This window comes from Uranotaenia lowii, chromosome 2, assembly GCF_029784155.1.
Source record: "Uranotaenia lowii strain MFRU-FL chromosome 2, ASM2978415v1, whole genome shotgun sequence".
NCBI lineage: Eukaryota > Metazoa > Arthropoda > Insecta > Diptera > Culicidae > Uranotaenia > Uranotaenia lowii.
Window position 1 is genome coordinate 185,170,463 of NC_073692.1, and position 22,111 is coordinate 185,192,573.

A 22,111-nucleotide genomic window follows, 5' to 3' on the forward strand; every position below is an offset into this window, starting at 1 on the left:
AAGGACTTGCAATTAGTAATTAATTAGCGGCTGACTAATTAAATGGCCTGTTGTAGCCAGAGACTATAACAGTCCCAAACTCTCTTGTAGGATGGCAGGGCACTTGAAAGTTCATCTATTTATATGTGCCGGTGGCGTGTTTTCGGGACGCTGCTGCAACATTACACCCCAGTAGAGAACTGTCTGCTGGACTAGCGCAAGGGAAAATGTTGTCTGGAGGGCTCTCTTTAACAGCAAAATTTAACAACGTCTTTCTAGCAAGCATCCAGCCCAGCCGGTCTGTTTTGTGTCTGGCTAGAGCAGACTGGAAGCGAAATCTGACCCGCCGACCGAGAGGGGATCCCAGAATTGTTTGAACAACATGATAAAAACTAAACTGATGCAACAGCATCTTCTGCTTGTTACTACCAGATATGTAGGAGGGAGGATGCTCCGGTTGGGTTTTATGGCCCTGTACAATGTTAATGGTTGCATTTTCCCGGTTTGAACTTTCTATTCATTTAGGGAACCGAGCGAGGTGAAATCTGGAGAGGCGAGGGGGTGATCTTTGAATCGTGATTTAAATTTTACTGTTACTGACAGGACACCTTTTAGGGTTATTGCAGTTAAATGAACTGCAAGCTCAAATATTTTAGGAATTTAAGTTGTGAGGAATATTACACGTAACCTGATTGTGAGTTGATAGATTTTTTTTTAATTAACTGATTAAAAATCCGCATTCAACAGTTGCCCGATTGTTTCAAAATTCTTTTCTATTTCTCATAAGGAATATAGCATAGATTTTTTATTTTTGTTTCGATTATAGTCGTTTTATCATCTTCAAGGCAATCACGACTTTATATCAACGTTACAGTTGTCTTTTTAGTGCAGCATATTATGAAGGAAAATATTCTCAAATCCCGAATCTAAACTAAAAGTCAGAATTGAAATCTCAAAACCATTTTTTATTACTTTTGCGAAACGCGAAATGTAAACTTGAAATAGGCACCCCTTAGTGAGATCTAAATCTGAATCCAGATTGTTTAGTAACACATCTTAAATTTAAAGCTTAAGTACATAAATCTACAATAGAATCAAGAAGACGTTTGCGTCTTCTTTCTGTTCATTTCTATTCATGACAGAAAATTCTTACTTCTAAATTATTAAGGTAGAGTAAAAGACTTTGATCGGATTTTTTTTTTCAGATCTCTATAAAACGGGTTTCAAAAACGTCTAAGCGAAGTAAACCATTTGAATTCGAAGAGTAAGCGTTGTTCAATCCAAATTCATACTTCTTGGACGTAATTTTTCACTTTTTGATCTAGTTATTTCTGAAGGTCTTCCTGAGAGTGAATTTTTATTGTTAATTGCTAACTAAGTTAGAATCTTTTTTACTCCTAAGAATTTAGCATTGCAATTCAAGAACTATGTCAGGTTCTTTCGACTTTTGTATTGCTCTTTTGCTGCTAATGATTTTATAAAAAAAATTAGGTGGCTCCAGAGAGTATTTCCAATAAACTTATACTATTTTTAATTGTGTTCCTTATTGTGATACGCGGATTTTTGACATGTAAATAAATTAATGATTCCAAAAACGTTGACATTTATAAGTCAATTGATTTGAAAAGCATTACCTTATTTTCCAGTTTCTTCGTATTTATAAATCCTAAATATTATTATTCTACTAAATTATCTAACATTGAATTTGACATCAGCTTTCGATAAAACAGCTCCAAGAAGTTTAATAAAGTTTTTATAAACTATATATATCTTTTTTTAATTTGTTTTCAAAAAGCGAAACGAATATCTAAATCAATCTTTAAAGTATCTTTAAACATTCAGTATAACATTAAATTTTTATCCAAGTCCACGGTAAAAATTAAAAAAATAGTACAAATATTTTTTTATATTTGTTCTCATCTCGCAGATACAATATTTCCTTTCTGAATTTCCATTTAATCTTACTTATTTTTTTTAGTAAACTTTTAAACTTCTTCGCATTTCAGAACTTGAACCCAGGTTTGCAAATTAAAAGATTTTCTCAGCACTTTAAATTTGGTTCCATTTGTTCGAAAAGTTAGCGAGTCATGCAATATAAAAATTTCATGGAAGCCACAGCCTGTAAAATAGTACTCTATGGAGCCACCACTTATTAATTATATCGTAACTAAAAAATTAAAAAAAGATATTGAAATCCTGGAAGCAAAATTTCGACTGCCTCCAAGTGGTATTCGAGCCCAAACCTCTTGATTCTCTTCAATGATCTTTTACGTTTTACGACAGGAAAATATTTGGCATAAAAGAAATGTATCAGAAACTGGCGGAGTTTTTAATTCTTCCAGAAGAAAGAGAAATATTTGTTATGTCATCATAATATTTTTTGTTTCTATTTTGTTCTCACTTATGTTTTAGATAGAAGATAAAATTTGCATGGATTTCTCAGATACCTACTGTATGGATTTTTTTTATGCGAGGAATGCTATGTTTTCGATATTTAAATTTGGCATTGACTCAATTTAATCCGAGAAAATATTCATAAAAACTAACACACTAAATTACAAAATTAAAATCAAGGGAACGATGAAAAAATCTAAAGCTTTAAAAAGGTGTCAAAACTGACATGTATAAAATGGTTCTACTAGATACAAAGTGATAATAGAGCACTTCTACTAAGTAGAAAATAGATGACATTAGCCGAGGCCCGAGAAAGCAGCACTTCTTATCCCTAATGACCGTTTCAATCTGTTTTGTGTTTTATCAACGGAACGGAACTTCAACACCCGAGTCTTCCTCTGAATAGCTGCTCAGTATTTAGCAGTACCAGCGTTACGTACCTACATATCCCATCAACAAACTTAAAACTCAATTAGAACCCCATTAAGATAACAGTCGGATGAGGCTATAAAAGTGTCGAATCAACCGCAAAATGTCTGGGGAAACTGTCTAGCGCTGGGTACGTTTCATTGGCGTGGAGAGGCACTCGGTGTTGTGAGTTTCTGACAAAGAATTCTCCGTCAACAGCGCCGACAACAACAAAGATTGGTCCTCCTGCCTGCGTCGTCGTCGTCGTACGCCTCGAAAAGCCTCCATTCACGGAAGACTTGCCAGAAGAGTGTTGTGTAGGGCTCATCACATCATGCCACAATGACGTCGTTCTATCCAAAGCGAAGAACCGCCACGACGACGATACCAGGCCAAGGATGACATTTAGTTTCTTCTTACGGGTGCTAGAAAGAGAGACTCGTGGTCGTTGCGTCCAAATTGGAACATTGGCGAATGTCAACACATTCGGGAGGAATGTCAAGAAGCAATCTGGCCCATCACAGCGGAACAGACGTTGACATGTTGTTCATTTTTGTTGTCGTTTTTTTTTCTCTTTTTTTCGGCTTCTGTCGCTGCCGCCTCAGGCTGATGTTGAATGTAATAAACTTCCCATTTGCCTTCTACTTATCTTTTTGGGCGACGAGTAGGTACCTACTTAGTAATGATGCTTAAAGAACATAAAATTCTGCTGGAAGCAGAGTCTTTCGGGGACGCCGCCGCACATCAAAGCACTACTCGCAGTTTTCTTACAATATGGATTGCACTACTTTAGATTCATTCTGCTTTTGGAGGGGAAAGAGGAATGTTTGGGGAGGTTATTTATGGGAAGGTTGATTAGGTTGATGCACTGAGACTTTAGTTTTAGCTAGTGAGCAAATAATAAAATATTATATGAATTTAACAAATTAAAAGAAAAAAAAAGCTAGTGGCTCCAGAGAGCAAATGACTGAAACTCCTTACCCCTAAGAGGGGCCATCAAAATCAAGAAAAAATCCACACTGCACTGAATTTTATGTTGAAACAGAACTTTTAATATTGAAAGTTTCAACTAGGGCATAGGTCGACAATCAACTCACTGCCAAAACATTTTAAGATATTTGTATAAAATATACAAAATCGTGCTAAACCTATAAATGAATTGTGTGACCTGGCACACGGATTTTCATAGGTCCAGAAGAAAATTTTGAAATTGCAACTGCTGTAGGAACAATCGACAAGGACTGAAAGGCATTTTACAATTTTTCGTTTTTCACTGTTTTTGAAGCATCGCATAGCGGTCAAGATTTAATTTATCATTAACCTGCAAATGCAAAGAAAAACTGTTTGTTTAAAACACATAAACTAAAATCATTCATTTATTTGCAAAACGTGTGTATATTTTCGAATCAATCAAACACAAAATTTGAGCTGTAACTAACAGAAAAATTATTGTTTATTTAAAAAAAACTAAAAGTAGATAGCCTCTTCGATAGCCTCTTTTTTATTATCATACAACATAACTTTCATTAATTTTTCTATTTTAAGCATTCGCAAACATTTTTTGCCCTCTAGGAAAATTGATCAGTTCAAATTTTCAAAATCTAATTAGAATTAATCAACTATTTCAATCAACATAAAAATATTGGAAAAACAACCTCAATCCTTTCCTATTTATTTGAATTGAAAACGATAATTTTTAATGTATGAATTGTGAGACAAGATTTGAATGCCGCTGATGTGCCTTGGTAAAAAATAATTTTTCGTGTGTTTATTCTTCAGCTTTTCTCTTGTCTTTTTATGGATAATACCTTGATTTTTGCTGGATTTGCCCGGATATTACCCGGTTTTGAATTTAAAATTAAGAAACCGGCTTCGATTTGCCTGGCTTGGATACATACAGAAATGAAAAAAATCTGGAAAGCTTCCTTAATAAATGACAGGTTAAAATGTGAATAGATATTTGAAATTCAAATATAAAGTTTGAAAACTAAGAATTTAGAATAACAAATTAAAGTTTAACAGCTTTCAAAAATCGAATCAGCATTGAAAATGGATGAAAATTTCAATTCTGAAAATCTTTTTGAAAACTCAATAACAGGTTACTGTAATTAATATCTAAATTGAACTTTACATCCCGAAGCAGTTTTTTTAATAATTAAATTGTATGTATTTAAAAAAAAGTTGAACCTTTGAGTCTTTGAGCACAATTAAATTTTCAAGTGTAATGCCTGCAGCTTAAATTTACTTAAAAGCACACCAATTTTGAACAAAGTATCAGTAACAGATTTAAACGGTCATATATGAATATTATTATTATTATGCAGTAACGGACATATTTTTTTTTTCATTCAATGATTATTTTTATTAATTTTTGTTTCGAAACTTAAAAAGTATTCTTGAACTTTTTTTTCAGTTAAATGCACTGTTTCTGTATTATTTGTCACGAATTTTCAATGAACACTACAAAATCACACTTTTTCTAGATTTATACTGGTCAAATCACAGATTTTTTTTTCCAGTAAACTAAGCTTTAGCGAGCATTGATGAATAATCTACAATGTATCGAATTTCATTCTTCATTCAATTGGACGCAAAATACTGACGAATTACATGTGACATAAAATAGGATTTTTGAATAATCCAGATGCATAAAATTCCAAAGACACGTTTGCTTGTTGTCATTAAATTGGCTACATAAATTTCAGTTGAACTTAACCTCATACTCCTGAATTTTGGAAAGGATGTGCTAAATCTGAGCAATGTATAAAAAAGTTAAGTAATTTGAAGAAATTTTTTTTTCCCTTTTGTTTTATTTTATTTATCTTTGCGAAAAAAAAATTGCTTATGTTGATATGTTCAAATCTTTCACGTCAATATCATGCAAAGTATTGATTTAAGCTTGATATGGATTTTAAATTTTCCTGACTCGATATTTGCCAGCGGATTGAAATTGATATAAAACCAAACAATGAAATTTTATAAGAGAATCCATGTACTTAATAGATTAATAGAAATATCCAAGAGTTAGAAAAAACTCTAATGGTTTTTTTTCGTAAAGCTAATTCTGTTTGAAACATAAACAATAAATCTTGAATGTGGCTCATGCAAACTCCGATTTTTTTTTAATTTGAAGTTTTTGGCTCTTCCAACTGTAAAGGTTGCCGACCACTGAACTAGGGGATTCCTAGTGTCACGTAGGAAGAACCGTCTCATGAGGGGGAAGTTTGGTCACTGATTTTTCTATGATATTTTTTGCTCAAACGATACATGAATAAAAAAAACACTTTGAAAAGCATTATTATTTGCACCATGAACACTCATTTCAAAATTAATTAACATCAACAGTTTTTTGTATTAAATCGTAATTTTTGATAATATAGCCCTAAATCTTTCAAATAGTAAGCTAAATTTGTCTTATTAACCTTACAAAATAGAGAAACTACTTTCATCGGTATTAAAATCTTAAAATTTGCTCAAGAGTCCTAAAAGATTTAGTTTATTTGGTTTGAGCATAGATCTTTTTTTCAAAAAAGCCTAAGTGCAGAGATATTAACTAACGATGAAAATAAATCAAATTTTCAAAGTTAAAAGTAATCGATTCAAATTTTTTGCTTAAAAATTCTTGCAATTAACAATTTTAGTTTGAAATTCAATAATAATTATACACCGCGAACACATATTGAATTCCTTGAGATTTTTTTCTTACATGTTTCTTTATTAGCAAATATATTTATTTAAAAATCGATTCAAAAAATTGATGTTGTTGTTGATGATATTTTTAACAAAAAAAATCACGTTTTTTTCTTGTAACATAACTTGCAAAATGAACTTAAATTCTTCTTTAAAGTAGTGATATTCAGCTGAAAATTTTAATTCGAACTAACGATACAAATTACAAGTCTGCGATCTTAAGCGATTCGAATTCCTAAGCAAAATAGGCGTTTTGATATTTTTAAGACTCATCTACGAGCTGAGTAAGAACCTGAATTTTGGATATTAATTCTAAATCTGAATTCTAAACCTGCATTTGAAATTAAAATTTTGAATTTGTTTCCGAATTTCAAAACGATTTCGGAATCCAAATTCCAGATAAGAATTTTAAATATGAGCCGAGATGTATTTCAAAGCCCTCTATCAGAATCTATAATTAAAATTTTGAAGTTTTGGACTTTAAACTGCACACATTATTTCAATTATTTATTTTTGATACGACTTGTGAATCTAACTTTAACTAAAATTTTCGAATTATGAATCTGATTCTGATTTTCAGAATCGCTATTTCGAAGTTTTGTTATCATCGAATTATGAAATAGAACTAGGTTCAAGAAGTTCCAATCTGCATATAGAATAAAAACTGAAGATACTACCAATTTTGTTTTTTTTTATATTCGGAAAAAAATGTCTAATAATATTGAAAATGCATATGCGTTTGTAAAACATGACACGAATTTTGTATTAAACGCTTAATAAGATTTGAAATTTGAAAAAGGGCTTGAGCAACAAATGTTTTGAGAAAAAAAGTTGCTTAGGCGGGTAAGACGGACACCTAATGGATGGATAAATTGGACACATAAGTTGCTCCGAAAATTTAAATTTTTCATCGGTTTACTCCATATGCCTTCAAAATGCCTTGGCAAGAGCAATTGTCGGTCGAAAAGCACTCACCACACAGCAAAAATTATTTCCTGTAAAATTACGCAAATGTCCTGTAACAAAAAGGAGCAGGACATTTACCATAATTTTACAGGTCGAAAACATGATTACGTGACATTTAATTTTTAGTGTAAAACTTTTTTACAGGACATTTGCTGTAATAATAAATGATTCTTCGTTAACTTTCAAGGAAAACAATTTAAAATTACAGGTTTTGTTATTTACAGGTGATTTATTTTAAAGGTTGCAGTTTTCAGTGACACGTAATAGTCAAAATTTTTTCTGTGCATCTCAAACAGACCTTAAAAACTGTAAAAACAGGATCCCCGGTGAAAAAACGCCTATAAAATACGTAATTCCGAAACCACACTGTTTCGCTTCTGACCTTGGACCAGTTGGTTCCATTTTGATTTAAAAACGTTTTCAAATACTTAACTCACGAAAATTAGTTTTTTTACAGCATTTTCCGGAAAAATCTACCTTTTCTTTGCAGTGTCCGTTTTACCCGGCCATTTTTTGAAAAGTGTAATTTTCAAGCATGTATTGGATTACTATAAAAACAGATTTAATTGAGGAAATTGATTAATTCCAATGATTAATGCGATAGCAAACAACCTAAACTGCCCATCTGCACAAAAACATCAGTGCAAAAACTGCGATGAAAAAGCAATATCTGATTTACCAATAATTGAAAGTTTTCTCCTATTTCCTATTTATTTTCCTAGTATACAAAAGTTATCGTAGAATTACGACAATTCTGTCAATGAAATTCTGATGTGTCAGCGTTAATTACTCTTCATCTATCGGTTGTATGAGTATCACACAACTTTTTTTAACGTTACCTCTTCATTTTTCATAATTACAATTACAATTTCATTAACAAAAAAGAGCAGGACCATCCTGATTTTGATTCCAATTCTGATCCTGAATGAATTTCCTGAAGCTGATCCAAAACAAAATTCTGAACCTAATCTTGATACAGAGCCTTATCCTGATTTTGATTTCTGGTTATGGATCCCGGATTCAACTCCCGAACTATAATTTTTTTTTTACACTTCAACTTAAGCTCTAGTAGACAAGAGAAATGAATAATAACTTGGACGATGACGAAGCAATTCCCTAGCAACGTTGGCCATAGAACGTCGGAAATTGCGGGTTCAAATCAGTTATATTTCGACATTTTCAACATAAAAAGATTTTATCATTTTCTTTAAATTCTCTGAGAAACTAACCTTTCCTGATGGACTAATTTCCAATATTTCAAAACTCTGATCCTGGATTTTCACCCTGAACTCTAACCCTGATTCCGAATTTTTTGTCCTGATAACGATTTTGGTCTTGTATCCTTAAATTCGGGTGTTGATAATGATAATGACTCTGACTCTGGTCCTCAACTCAGGAGGATCCTCCGACCTGATCTTATTTATTTTAGTCTAAGGATGAACCACCGTTCAGATAAGCATTTCAAATACTAAGTTATTCTACTTAAGTCTAGTTCAACTTACTTTTGCCCATATTAAACTCAAAACTAAATATTAAATCCTACTCCTGAATTTTTATTTTAGGTTCTTCATCTTGATCCTTATCCTGGATCTAGATCTTGGATCATAATCCCGGATCCGGATAGTATTTTGATCTCGAATTCTGCACTCTCTATCCAGATCGTGGATTCTGGACTCTATAACCTTAATATGACATCCTGATCTAAATCCTCATCCTTATCCTTATCCTTATCCCCGTTCGTGATCTCGAATCCTGGACTTTTATCTGGACCCTGATTCTAATTTTTGATTCGGAGTCCTTGACCCTAACCTCGATCATGGAACCCGCTTGTAGATCCTGATGAATATACTGAAGCAAATTTCATATCTCTATCCTGAACCGAATTATGATGCTGGTATCAGTGTGTACTTTAATCCTATTTCAAAATGTATATTACGATCCTGGTACCAAATTCTGGATCCCAGATTCTTTGTACAGACTCTAACCCTGGATCCAAAATCTTGATTCTTTATCCTGTTCCTAAACTCGTATTCTGATTCTAGGATTGTGAATCCTAGATCCAGATCTTGAGTCCTGAACGCTTATCTGAATCTTGAATCTTGATCCTGAGTCCTGATCTTAATCCTGATCCTGGATCTTGGATCTTATTCCGGTTTCTGAATTTGGATAGTGGCCCTTGATCTGCATCGTGGACCACGATCCCAGATTCTGATAAATATCTAGAATCTTGATTCCGGATTCTGATCCTAATTCGAGATTCTGGAACTTGATCTCGGGCTTGTGATATAGCTCAGTTGGCAAGTCAGTTGTCTCCTGAGCCGATGTCCGCAAATTTGAGCCCAGGAGCAAACATCGAACACAGTTTTACCGGATGAGTATTTCAATAACTGTTCGCCAACTGCAACTTTGATATAAAGTTGCGAATGCCATTAAGATAAAACGGTAAAACGACTATAATTGAAACAAAAAAATTTAACTTGATCTTGCACTCTGTTCTTGAGTCCTCATCCTGAATTTACACTTATGATTTTTTTCGATTGGTGTTTCTCGGTAGTTCTAGAGGAAACCTAGGCTGTTTTTTAACGTTTTCGGCCTACATGTGTTTGGACATCACCAGAAAAAAAAACTTCTTTCGCCAAGTGTTTTCTTAACGGTCCTCGCTCGATGTTTGGCAACTCACTACAACCATGCAGAGAGGTTTAGCAAGTTGTGAAAGCCAAGTTTTTTGTACCATTGATTATTTTTTTCAAAGCAGATTATAAATTTTCGATATGTTGTTTTATAGATTCCAACATAGATTGATTAAAAAAAGATTCCCAGGTTGTTGACTTCATCAGTAAATTCAATTTCATAAAGATTTACGAACAAAACAAGAAAACATTCATTGTTAAGAATATTTACATTTAAAAACTTCGTTCATGACTAATTAACTTATTACAAATTATAAGTTTCTGAAATGATTTTTTTTAAAGAATTTACGTATTGAACTGAATGAATTACTGAAAGAGTGAACACTGACCAACGGACATTCCAATATTACACTGTAACAAACACAAAACAAGATACACGGTATAGAGAGGTTGTTCAAAAATGCAATAAAACATTACTACCATTTTTCGTGTCAACTCAGTGAATGCAAATACATACAGAATTGATAGTTTTATGCAGTTTTTGAACGACCATAATAGAATAATAATAAATTTAAAAAAACCTAATAATTTTATAGTCATAGTTAGTCGAGTTAATTTTTCCTGCCTGCCTGTTAGTAGATTTTCCACCTATACCTTTTCAACTCTTTCCACGAAGCAGTATCTCACTCTAATCTCTCGTAAGAGCAAGTAATGAAAACCAAGTAAAACAAAAGTATACCGAATGCTGGCTGAAATCTCTCTCAGTGCTCAACTACTGCTAACAAAACTCACGACGCCTCTTCTTGCACAGTACCGCCTTCTTCTGCTAGATATGGGTAAGCTTGTTTACGAAACTATACATTTTATTATCTGTTCATCAAACTTACTATTAACTCTTCCTTTCTTTCCAATGATCGCTAAGATGTATGTTTAAGTTTTCAAAATTTTACTTAATCCTAATTGTGAGTAATCGATTTAAAAAAAAATGTCGAGAAACAGTATGAGTATACCAGTATAACAGTTGCGAGTGTCACTTGAGTAAAATATTGAGGCGGCTTCATGAACTCTCTAATCCTCTACATAACTGTAACCGTATTGTCAGTGTAACGTCAAGTGTTGAATGAAATCAAGATACAGTTTAAGCTAAGTTTCGTAATCTGTGTGCTAGGCATCCGTGATAAACGTGTAAATGTATTCAGAAATCTAATTGGCAAATAGTTGTTAAGCACCATCAGGAGGTGAAATTAGATGATAAACTAATATTGTGTTTTTTCTTCTATTGTTTCCATTTTTTTCTGCGCTTGCGCAAATCCCCATCAAATTGCTATCCGAAACCGTCACATCTCCCCCGCCCCTCAACAGTGTGCCCAAGGCCGTGCCGCCTGGTTGGAACGCGGTAGACGATGCAGCGTACAAGAAACACCCGCCTCTTGCCATCGACGATGGGTCAAACGTAATCGGGTGAGTATTAATCTGGACTCTGCACAATTGACTCAGGGAGTATTTTAAGCAAAACAGAACTTTGACTCACCCAGAGTTGGACAACGAAAAACATCGTAATTAACTCATAAACCAATAAATTCTTTAGCAGACCGTGCCAGGGCGAATTTTACAAACCCTTATAATCAAAAAACGTAAACCTAACGATTGTTTGATGTAACTCGTTAACATATTTTCGAAGCTCAGCACCTATCGATCTCCACTTTCTTGATTTCTAGTGTGTTTTTTCTGGCTCCGGAGATGTAGTTCCACGTTTTATATCCAGTTACAAACATTTGAGTTGAAAATTCAGTTTTTTGACGTGATCGACAGATGTTTCAGAGATTTGTAAAGGCAAGTCGGTCTTTTCCACATCGAGTTTGAGATCTGCTGCCTTGGAGCTTCGGTGAGGTTGTTAGGGTTTTTCTGCATAAAACATTTATATGCATTGTATGTATCCTCCAGTCATGATTAAGAATCTATTAATCACTCTTTCAAATAGAAACAAAATACTATAAGCATTATTTTTTATCAATTGAAACCATCTACTCACCGAACATTTTGCAGAACTTGAAGCATTCAATTTTCATCCAATTGAATTTTACCTTCAAAAATAAACAAGTCCGAATCTGACAGATCGATTGCTGATTTTCCAGCGGTACGGGTCGATTGCTGGAAAATTTCCAGCAAACAAGAAACAAGTGTTGAAAACCCAGCAAAACGAACCATGTTTCCTGGTTTTTAGCAAAAATTTGGATTGCTGAACGTTTCCAGAATTATTTTTTGCTGGAAATTGAATTTAAATCTTATGGTGTACAATCATTCGATCTTGTCGACACAAAAAAAGGCCAAATCGAATAGCTTCACACAAAGACGGTTAAAGTGATGAAATATTAAACATCCACTAGTAAAATTTCGCAAAAAGACAAAAAAAAAGATTTACGCAAGGATTGTTAAAAAGAATGTAGAAATATTCTAGCAACTAGTAGTAGTGATGTCAGCTCGTTTTATTGCGCATTAGACTGAGTCGATTAGGGTTCATTTTTGAATTTCTCTAACCCTGAGTCTTAAATGCTTCGTTATGGTTCCAAACTAATCAATGATTTTTTGTAGAATTTTTAGGTTACGTTGACATGAGTTAATTTAAACTTTTGGGTTTGTATGCGAAAAATGAATATTTTATACAAAAAAAAATCAACATGATTTTTGTTTCTAATGTGGAACCGAGCCTGCTAATGGTTTTTGTGCCAATTTCTAAATTCTCCAGAGGAAATTTTCCGCTGAAATACTTTGTTTAAGACCGTAACTTCGTATCTCATTAGGCCAAAAAGTAATAAGCTTTTTAAGAGGGGTATGGCTTTTGGCATTGATAAACTATAAATTCAATTGACATCACTGCTAGTGCCTCGCGAGGTATTGAATAAAAATGAGTCATGCCATACCTCGCTAGGCACCCAGCAGTGATGTCAACTAAATTTATAGTTTTTCAATGTCAAAATACATGCACCCATTCAACACCTAATAACTTATTTGTTTAATAAGATACGAAGTTACTGTTTTCGGCAAAGGTTTTCAGCAGAAAATTTTCTTTAAATTCTGGGTGGCCAACATTTTCAACAGGCGGGTCAAATTTTGGAAATGCGATAGACTGGCAGGCCACATCATCATTTTTTTACCGAGCAAATAAATGATTTAAACTTCTGTAGGGTCAAATATTTAGTATGGGAATTCCACAGTACATCAATTTTTTTTTTCATGGTCTTACAATTATCCAAAATATGAAAAATCTGATTTTTGACTTCTGTATCATGTTGAGGATATATAATAAGGACAAAGAAAATGATGTAATGATATGTATCGACTGCGAGCGTCCTGAAATAAAAAAGATCAACCCATTTCTAACATGTGCGTACTGCTTCACAAATGCTCATTTCAGATGTTGTAACTTAATCGGCAGCGCTGCACAAAAAATGAAAGATCTGTTATTCATTTGCAAACCAAGTTTTTAGAAAAAAAAATTAAAATAACTAATTCAAAAGTTAACCAGACCTCCGTCATTGATAGTTTCAAAACTGAAATAACTTTAACAATTCAAAATTCAGTTTCAAATGAAATGCATACTATGAAATCGGATTTTCAAACAGTAACCGCGGCTACATCCCAAAAATTCTCGCCTTCAAAATTTGTCAAAAACAGATTTTAAAAATTTGAAGTAGGAAATGAAATTCAAATATAGGAGGTGCAACGCATTCTTTTTTTTTCGGCATAGTTGCAAAGCTGGAAAATCAGTTGGACAAAGTGAGTAAAAATTTGATCTCTGAAAATGCCATTATTCTAGGAGACCAATTTTTCATGAATGAAAATACGATTAATGTCATTTGGAAAATCGCTCAAAAACTTGATACTAACCAACTACTAGAACTAGACAAGAAAACTAGACTAATGGTAAAAACAGAGCAGATCTGATCCTCTCCTTTCAAAACTCAACACCTTCGCCTAAGCGTAAAAAGGTTTGAATAAATATAAATATTTAAAAACATTTGGTCAACTTTTCCCTATCTTTTATAATGGATACCAATACCGCAGATATTGTCAATTTTAATCAATTTTAATATGATTTTTACTCATAACTTTTTCGTTATCTTCTGAAGTTTCGTAGAACTCTTTTTATTAATCGAGTCTTCTGCTTTTATAACATCTTTGGTTCATTTTGTTCCTGAAAATTATCATTAATTGTTTGAAGATGATGAAAAGTTTGAGAGAAACATGAGAGTCAATGAAAGATAAATCATAAAGCGTAAATAACATGAATTTTTCGAAAAATTCATTGATTCTCATCTTTTCATCATATTAAAAAAGTTGATTTTTTTTAAGAAATTTTGAGAGCGGTGTTTTATTTTTTTCAATTTGCACCAGTCATGGTTTAAATAAAAAATTTCAAAAAATTATCAAAGAATGACGTCACACTTTTACATGTACCTATAGACATGCCTATAACGAAATAATTGTTTCAACAGAAGAATAAAAAGAAGGATTTTAAATGGTTTCGAACTTTTGCGAAATTATCATCGATATGGGAACCATTTTATCATCTGACGGGTTTGTGACAAGGTTCCTAAATTTTCCATAGGATTACAAAATTTATGTATTTATGCGACATGATTTTCTGCAGATTTTAAAATTTATTTTTTTCTGATGCATTTTTTCGCCAAAAAAAAATGAAATAAATAGTAACGTGAAACGGGGCACCATACAAAAGCAGGGTTGGATGCAACATTTGTATACCACAACATTCATTCAATTTTTAATTCAATATACTCTAATAAAGTTATCATTGAATGATAACAAATTGATGATGACATAGTTCTTAACATCGTGAAAAAGTTTGTAAAACTTTCTGATTCTCATAAAAAAAATTAAAAAAATCAAGCAATAAGTGTACAATTTTCTACATTTGCCGATGCCGTAAAAAACTTTACCCAGTATGACGGATTGGCTTAATGATATCACCTACAAAATTTATATTGTTTCCATTATCCTATACCAAAACTATTGGTGTAAAAATATTTTTTGGGCAATCACCAATTTTTGTAAAATAAATATTTTTTATAATTCACTGTCTGGGGCAAGATGCAATAAAATGAAAATCCGAACTAAACCTCGTAAATTTCGATTCCATATCCTGGGATATGATTTTGTTTGCATTATGCGTTGGTTAACATTCAAATTCCATCCACCCTAAGATTTATTTTCATGATTTAAGCAAATAGAATATTATCATTACTTTTCTACCCCTAAATGTTTGCAGGTAATTTACACTTTTTCCTTAAACGCATTTTTGATACAAAAATGTAAAATTTAATTCGAACTAAAACAAAAATTACTGCAATTGGCGCTTTATGCGTTATGATATCACAAATGTATCAGAAACTATAAGTTTTCAAACGTTTTCATTTGATTTTTCATTAATAACAGAGTTTGTTGTAACTTACTTCTTTTTCTTAGTAGGGTGAAAATCGCATGTTTTTGAAAATTTAAAAATAACTGGTTAAACCAATAATTTTTCTGACTACGTCAATTTGGTGTAACATCAACATTAAAACTTTCGATGTACAAGATGTATGATTATCTGTAGGCATTAAGATTTTAGATGCCATTGAAGTTGAAAAGTGTTGCCCCAGTTGACGGTACCTTCTGCAAAAATGAGCAAATTTAAAAATTTGATAAACATTTGGAAACACCCTGTGCAAATTGTCATGTAATGTATGTATCTATTTTGCCGTGATATATACATTGAATATTTCGTTGATTTCAATGGAAGCTGACAAATGAAGTATATTCTCCGATATAAAATGCCTAAAATTCTAAACTTTGACAAAAAGTGGTTTAATTCATATAAAAACCGATTATAAATAAATCAAACTAGTGTCATGCACCCATTTAGGAGCTCTCATTTAAGAATAATGGTAGGTAAGAGGTAATAAAATAAGAAAAATCATCACAATACACATCTATTATTCGAAATTACAGTTCATGTATCAAATATTGGGAAATAAAAAATATTCAGGTTTTTCCTACTTTTAATTAGAATTCTTGAATGATTGGTACAGATTTTGAAAAATTCTATCTCCAAATGGTACAGAGACCAAGAAAAAATCTCAACTCTTAAATAGAGCTAAGACCGCACATTTAACATTTTATAAAAAAAAAACTTCGTGGGCCACCAAAAGACAGCCACGGGCCACATGTGGCCCGGGGGCCATGGTTTGGCCACCCCTGCTTTAAACAATTAAGAAATTGACACAAAAACCAATAGCAGGCTCGGTTCCACAGAAGAAACAAAAATCATGTTGAATTTTCAGTACATAATATTCAATTTTCGCATACAATCCTAAAAGTTCAAATTTAATCATGTCAACGTTACTGAAAAATTATGCAAAAAATCATAGATGAGTTTTGAACCAAAACAAAGCTTTTCAGACTCCAGGGTTTGATAAATTAAAAAAAGACCTCAAATCGACTCAGTCTATATGTCATAAGGGGATTTTTTTAATTATCTGACAATTTGCGCCGGGGGTCTTCAGATTTTCCCCAAAACTGAAAATTTGGTTTATTTTTATAACTTAAAAATTCATGTATTTTTTCAGATTTATAACCTGTGGGCAAACAACTCCTTGAAGAGTTATGAAAGAAATAGTGACAATAAATATCTTTTTTTGCATCGAATACAAACAATGATCGAAAAACTGCCCTCACATATAATAGAGGTAGCACGCACTTCTAACAACATGGAAACAAAAGAACTTATCAAAGCAGGTAAAAACACTATTTTTCGTGTTTTGTAGAGTGTTTCAGCAAAACTGACTTTAAATGTTAACCAATAATCTAAGTATCATATTGTTAATGTGATATAACCAATAATGGGAATGTTGCTTTTACAGCCTGGTCATATACTACATAACTTATACTTTTCGATCAATGATGATTGTAAAGCATAGTCAATGCCAATAGACAATAGTCAAACTATGACGTAGAAGGTTTCAGTCTCTATGTTTGGAATCACAAAAAAGTGGTTAAAAAAATAATATAAACATGCTAATAAACCAACATCCTTACACATTGATCAAAAACGTAAGTGAATGGCAGAGATGTTGTAGAAACAATCGAACAGCTCAGTATGGCCAGCCCAGGCGGCAAAAAGCATCATTCCCATGAAAGGTAATATGAAATTGAAAATATGATACTTACATCTGTGGCGACGTAAACCACCTTACCCTCACATCATCATTTCATCACCATCATTACCATTCCATCATCATTCACCGTCATTCATCATCATCAGCTCAACACTAACACTACAAACTAGTTCCCGAACATTCCATCAGTCAGTCCAGTCGAGAACAGACTTGTAAACCATCGACATTTTCTCTGACATTCGCACAGCCTGCTTTTATCAGTATCATTGTTCGTGCCATCAAACGAATGCGACCGAAAACTTGCCGAACAGTCGACTACCATCAAACGAAACGACATTCATTCTTCTTTGTGTGATTGTCGAACGAAATGTCGTGTCTTGGTACACGAGAGGGATAATTTGATGGTCAAACGACCATCATTCCCGACAGTTTACGACATCGCCTATCTCTTTCACGCAGCAGAACTTACAGACTCAATAAGCAAATGCAATCTTTTCTATTCACTCCCTCCTGTTGAAAAAAAATTCGTCACTCTGCAGCGCCGGGTGATGTTTGGATGTGTTGGTCGAACAATGTGGAATGATTATCTCGATTATCTACGCAAGAGGGATGAAAGTCAAACGACTAACCACAAAAAAGATCAAAATTTCGTTTGACATTTTTTTGCTCTCCGATCAAACGAATGCGCTCTCCACGATTGTCACGAACGATGTGTGGTGGTTGTCTCCGGAAAAATTCAAACGATGGTGACCACTTACAAGCCTGGTCGAGAACCTTCTCGAACCAAACACACGCATGCAGTAATAACAACAACAACAGCCACGCAATTGACGCCAGCAGACAATAGCCGGCAAACCAACAATAGCAACAACAAACGATAGCACCGGCAAACAACCAATAGCGTACACTCGCGTACACTCACACACTCACATCAATAGCTATAAATATCCGATCATTGTAAATAGTTAGTTAGTAATAAAGTGACCATTATATAGTGAACACGTCTAAATCAATCCCGTGAAACCGAATCCCTCTTCGGGCGGAAACCCCCATACACCGTATTCGTTTTCTCCATTCGAGGTTTATCATACAAGAACGAACATAATTCGTCGTCAGTGTATTCCTTACACGCGAATTTTTAGTGTTTTCATCGTCCATTTTCAGATCAAATTTGGAGCATTACGGATGCAAAACTGAGCGCATAAACTTTTAAAAATGACAGCAAAATGTGCAAAACTGGTTGTGACCTGGTACAAAACTGGGTATAAACAAATACGTTATTAGATTATTGGATATAACATGGAGTCAGTTTTGCTGCAAACACTCTACAAAGCACGAATAAAAAATGGTTTTTTCACGGCTTTGATAAGTTCTTTTGTTTCCATGTTGTTAGAAGTGCGCGCTACCCCCATTATGTGAGTGCAGTTGTTCGATCATTGTTTGTTTTGTATGCAAAAAAAAACGAGATTTATTGTCATTATTTCTGTCATAGCTCTTCAAGGAGTTGTTGGCCCACTTTGGTGTTTTCAGATGAAAGTTGAATCATAAACTGAGTTATACAATGGTAATTTTTGCAAAATATTCGGTGATGCAGACGGAACTTTTAGATGCCATTTAAAGTTTATTTACGATTTTTCATATTGAAGGTCATTAATTAATTTTTTTCAAGTATTTTTTTTGGAAAGCTGATAAAATTTCAATGCATTTTGATGTGCTATTTTATAATTTCCGTTGAAAAATAACAGAGTTATGTAGCTTGAAATGTGTTTATTTTTTATTTACAATAAAATCTAACCGAGACTAATTCGAAAAATAAAAAGGATAGAAATCTGAAAAAATACATGTGTTTCTGAGTCGTAAAAATGAATCAAATTTTCAATTTTGGGGAAAATCCGAAGACCCCCGGCGCAAACCTGTCAGATAATAAAAAAAATCCCTTTAAACTTTAGGAATTTTCAACCCCCAAGGTTACAAGAGATTGAGCTTATTTGGGTACGTAAGCTTATTTTGTGAACTTATAGTTCAAAATGTAATCCAACTTGAAGACGACTGTTGTGCACTGTATACTACCATCGATGGAACTTGTTCCCCTCGTGGAAAAAGTCTCTCCTAGACAACCCCTGGTGGTTGTCTCATCGATGGAGGCAGGTCGTAAGAGACTGTCTGCCTGGAATGCCTCGCAAGGCTAGGGGGATCTCGATCGCCTTGTTGACCGAGATCGAACTCTTTCGTAAAGGGAGGGGGGGGGTCTCTGATAAGAGCCGTTCTTGGCAGTGGACCTGGGAGCGAGCATTGGACGGAGCACAGACAACACTTTTTAATGGCGATACATTTGTTTATTTTCTCTTAACATTTCACATTCTTCGCTATTTGCTTCAGCACTGATCTTCTTCCTTCGGGTGGTCTCGGATGAGACCATTCCTTATTGGCTCGTCTCCTTTTGGTTCGGTTTTGGTTGCTCCGCTGGACCGATGTTGACGATTTGATGGTTTGATAAAAACTGACACCGCAACACGCGGGAGCGCGTGTTTTTATAACCGCAGCCAGTCGCCTGCTGTTCCCTGATTGGCCGGTTCTTCTCTCTCGCTTCTCTCCTTTCTCAGTCCGCTTGTCGGACTGAACAACGACGTTTTGAAGGGTATCGCCTATATCAGTGGTTTTCAAAGTGGTCCCTACCGCCCCCTTGGGGGCGTTCAGAGCTTCCAGGGGGGCGGTGAGTTCTATTTTGAAATTTGGGGGGCGTTGGAAGGGCTCAGGGGGGCGTTGAGGTCGTAATTGACAAATCACGTAACAACGTAGATTTGAAGTAACAACGAGAAAGTTCGATGCTAAACAATGAAATAACGTTACAGAACTAAACATCAGGTTCAAGACTTAAGTATTTATAATTTTAGAGAGCTGCAAGTTCAGTCTCAAAAAATCATAAAACGATGTTTATTTACAACATCCAACGTTTCGGCATGTTTATTTTACCTTTATCAAGGAATAATAATTTTTCAATTGTCCAGAATGTTTTTTGAATTTATGAAACTGTCTTGAAGAAAAAGTCGTCTCGTTTTTGGCTGAGCGTATGGAAAACTTTTTGAAATATTCTTATGAAATGAGAATTTTTTGGTTTTCATGATCGTTCTTTCGTTAACCACTATCGATTGTTATTAAATTGCCAACAACGAGACGACTTTTTCTTCAAGACAGTTTCAAAGATTCAAAAAAACATTCTGGACAATTGAAACGGAAAATTATTATTCCTTGTTAAAGGCAAAATAAACATGCCGAAACATCGGATGTAGTAACTACACATCGTTTTATGATTTTTTGAGGCTGAAATCGCTGAGAAACTTTTTCAAGATTATTTAAATTTTCACAGTTTCTGTATACGCTTTACATGTTTTGTAAGATAATTTTGGGTTATACTAATAAAGATTTATTTTGGATGGCAATGCTTGATAATCCTTAAATTTTATTGTCTCAAAAAACCTGCTAAACCGAAATTTAATCATTTAATGATATATTTTTTGAAAGAAAATTAGAATTTTGTTAGGTAAGAGAATTTATATTTTAAGTTTTTATTTGTTTGTCTTTATTCCAATCGATTCAAAGTTCAAGTGTGCCATTTGCTATGGGTAAACTTTTAATCCATTTGGTTATCACTAACATTTCCGGAATTCAGTTATAAGAATCTATAACTTTGAACAGGACTCAAATTCAGATATCAAGAAATAATACTATTTTTTACGTTATTCATCGGCTGGGCAGTATAAGAATATAGAATTTTGTTGACCAAAATGTAAGATATATGAACTAATCAGTTAGTTTAAGCAGTTGTCCAGGAAACTTTACATAGAATAATGGAGGTTTGAAGCAATATGAGGCCCTTGGGTATAAGTGCATAGAAGCTAATTTCGATAAAACACGGTTTTAAGTTGTTATGTTTGGCCATTTTCCATATATTTTACGAAAATTTGCATTTTTCTTTCGAACGAAACAGTATAGAAAAAAAAAATTAAAAGAAATCTGAAAAATTACGAAATATAGTTTGAAATATGAAGAATCTTCCGACAATAATAAATCAAAATCGACTATTTTTACACATATATTACTCTTTACCCCTTTGGCTTTGAGGGCCGCATATAAACTTAACCTTCCAAAGCCGTTCGCAAAATTTCCGTACAAATCAATTTCAGATAAATTTGACCTGTTGTTAACGTACGTTCTCCTGGCCGTAAATATTGACCGATTTCGATGTTTTTTAATTCATTGTATAGATAATTTATTCTAGTTTCTCAATATCGAAAAAATAAGTCGAAATATTTTACGAGATCACCAGTAGCTGATTCCGAATGAAAAAAGTCCCGAAAAAGAGGTTTTTTTAGAATGCTTATAACTTGTGACAGATTGAAAATTTTGCGCTGATTTTATAATATTTGGAATTGTCAAGAATAAATCTATCCATTGATGTATAAGTTTTTGGTGGTCCAAAGGAAGTTTTGGCCGCTATCCCGGAACTTCCGGTAGAAAAAATTCTTACTTCAAAAAAGTCACCCAATTTTGGCTTTGCATTGCTGTATCTCGCTTACCAATGAAGCGATTCTCTGAATTCAAATTTTAGTTTTTTTTCGTTAACTTTGTTATTATTTTTGTAGAACATAGTTGGTTCCTCAAAAATCTCCGTTGTTCAGTATGTTGTAATGAAAATCACATTTTTTTTGTCATTTTTCAAACTCCCCCTCATGTCGGTGGGTTTACGGGATTTTATTAGCGTGATTTCTCTAAAATTTGAACTCAAATTGGTCACTTTTTATATACCTAAAGATTCATTAGAATCTCCTCTTTCGATGGACATACTTTTTGTGTGGTGTTTTGAAAATT

The 22,111-nt window shown here is 33.5% G+C and overlaps 1 protein-coding gene across 4 annotated transcripts in view; it reads left to right on the top strand.

Annotated features, from left to right (window-relative positions):
• Positions 1-22,111, top strand: part of LOC129743649 (uncharacterized) — a 1,005,706-nt gene that overhangs the window by 969,578 nt on the left and 14,017 nt on the right. For all 4 annotated transcript variants that reach the window (XM_055735730.1, XM_055735733.1, XM_055735734.1 and 1 more), the window contains one exon: positions 11,430-11,528. In XM_055735730.1, coding sequence (XP_055591705.1) covers positions 11,430-11,528 — 99 coding nt within the window. The remainder of the gene's footprint in view (positions 1-11,429; positions 11,529-22,111) is intronic.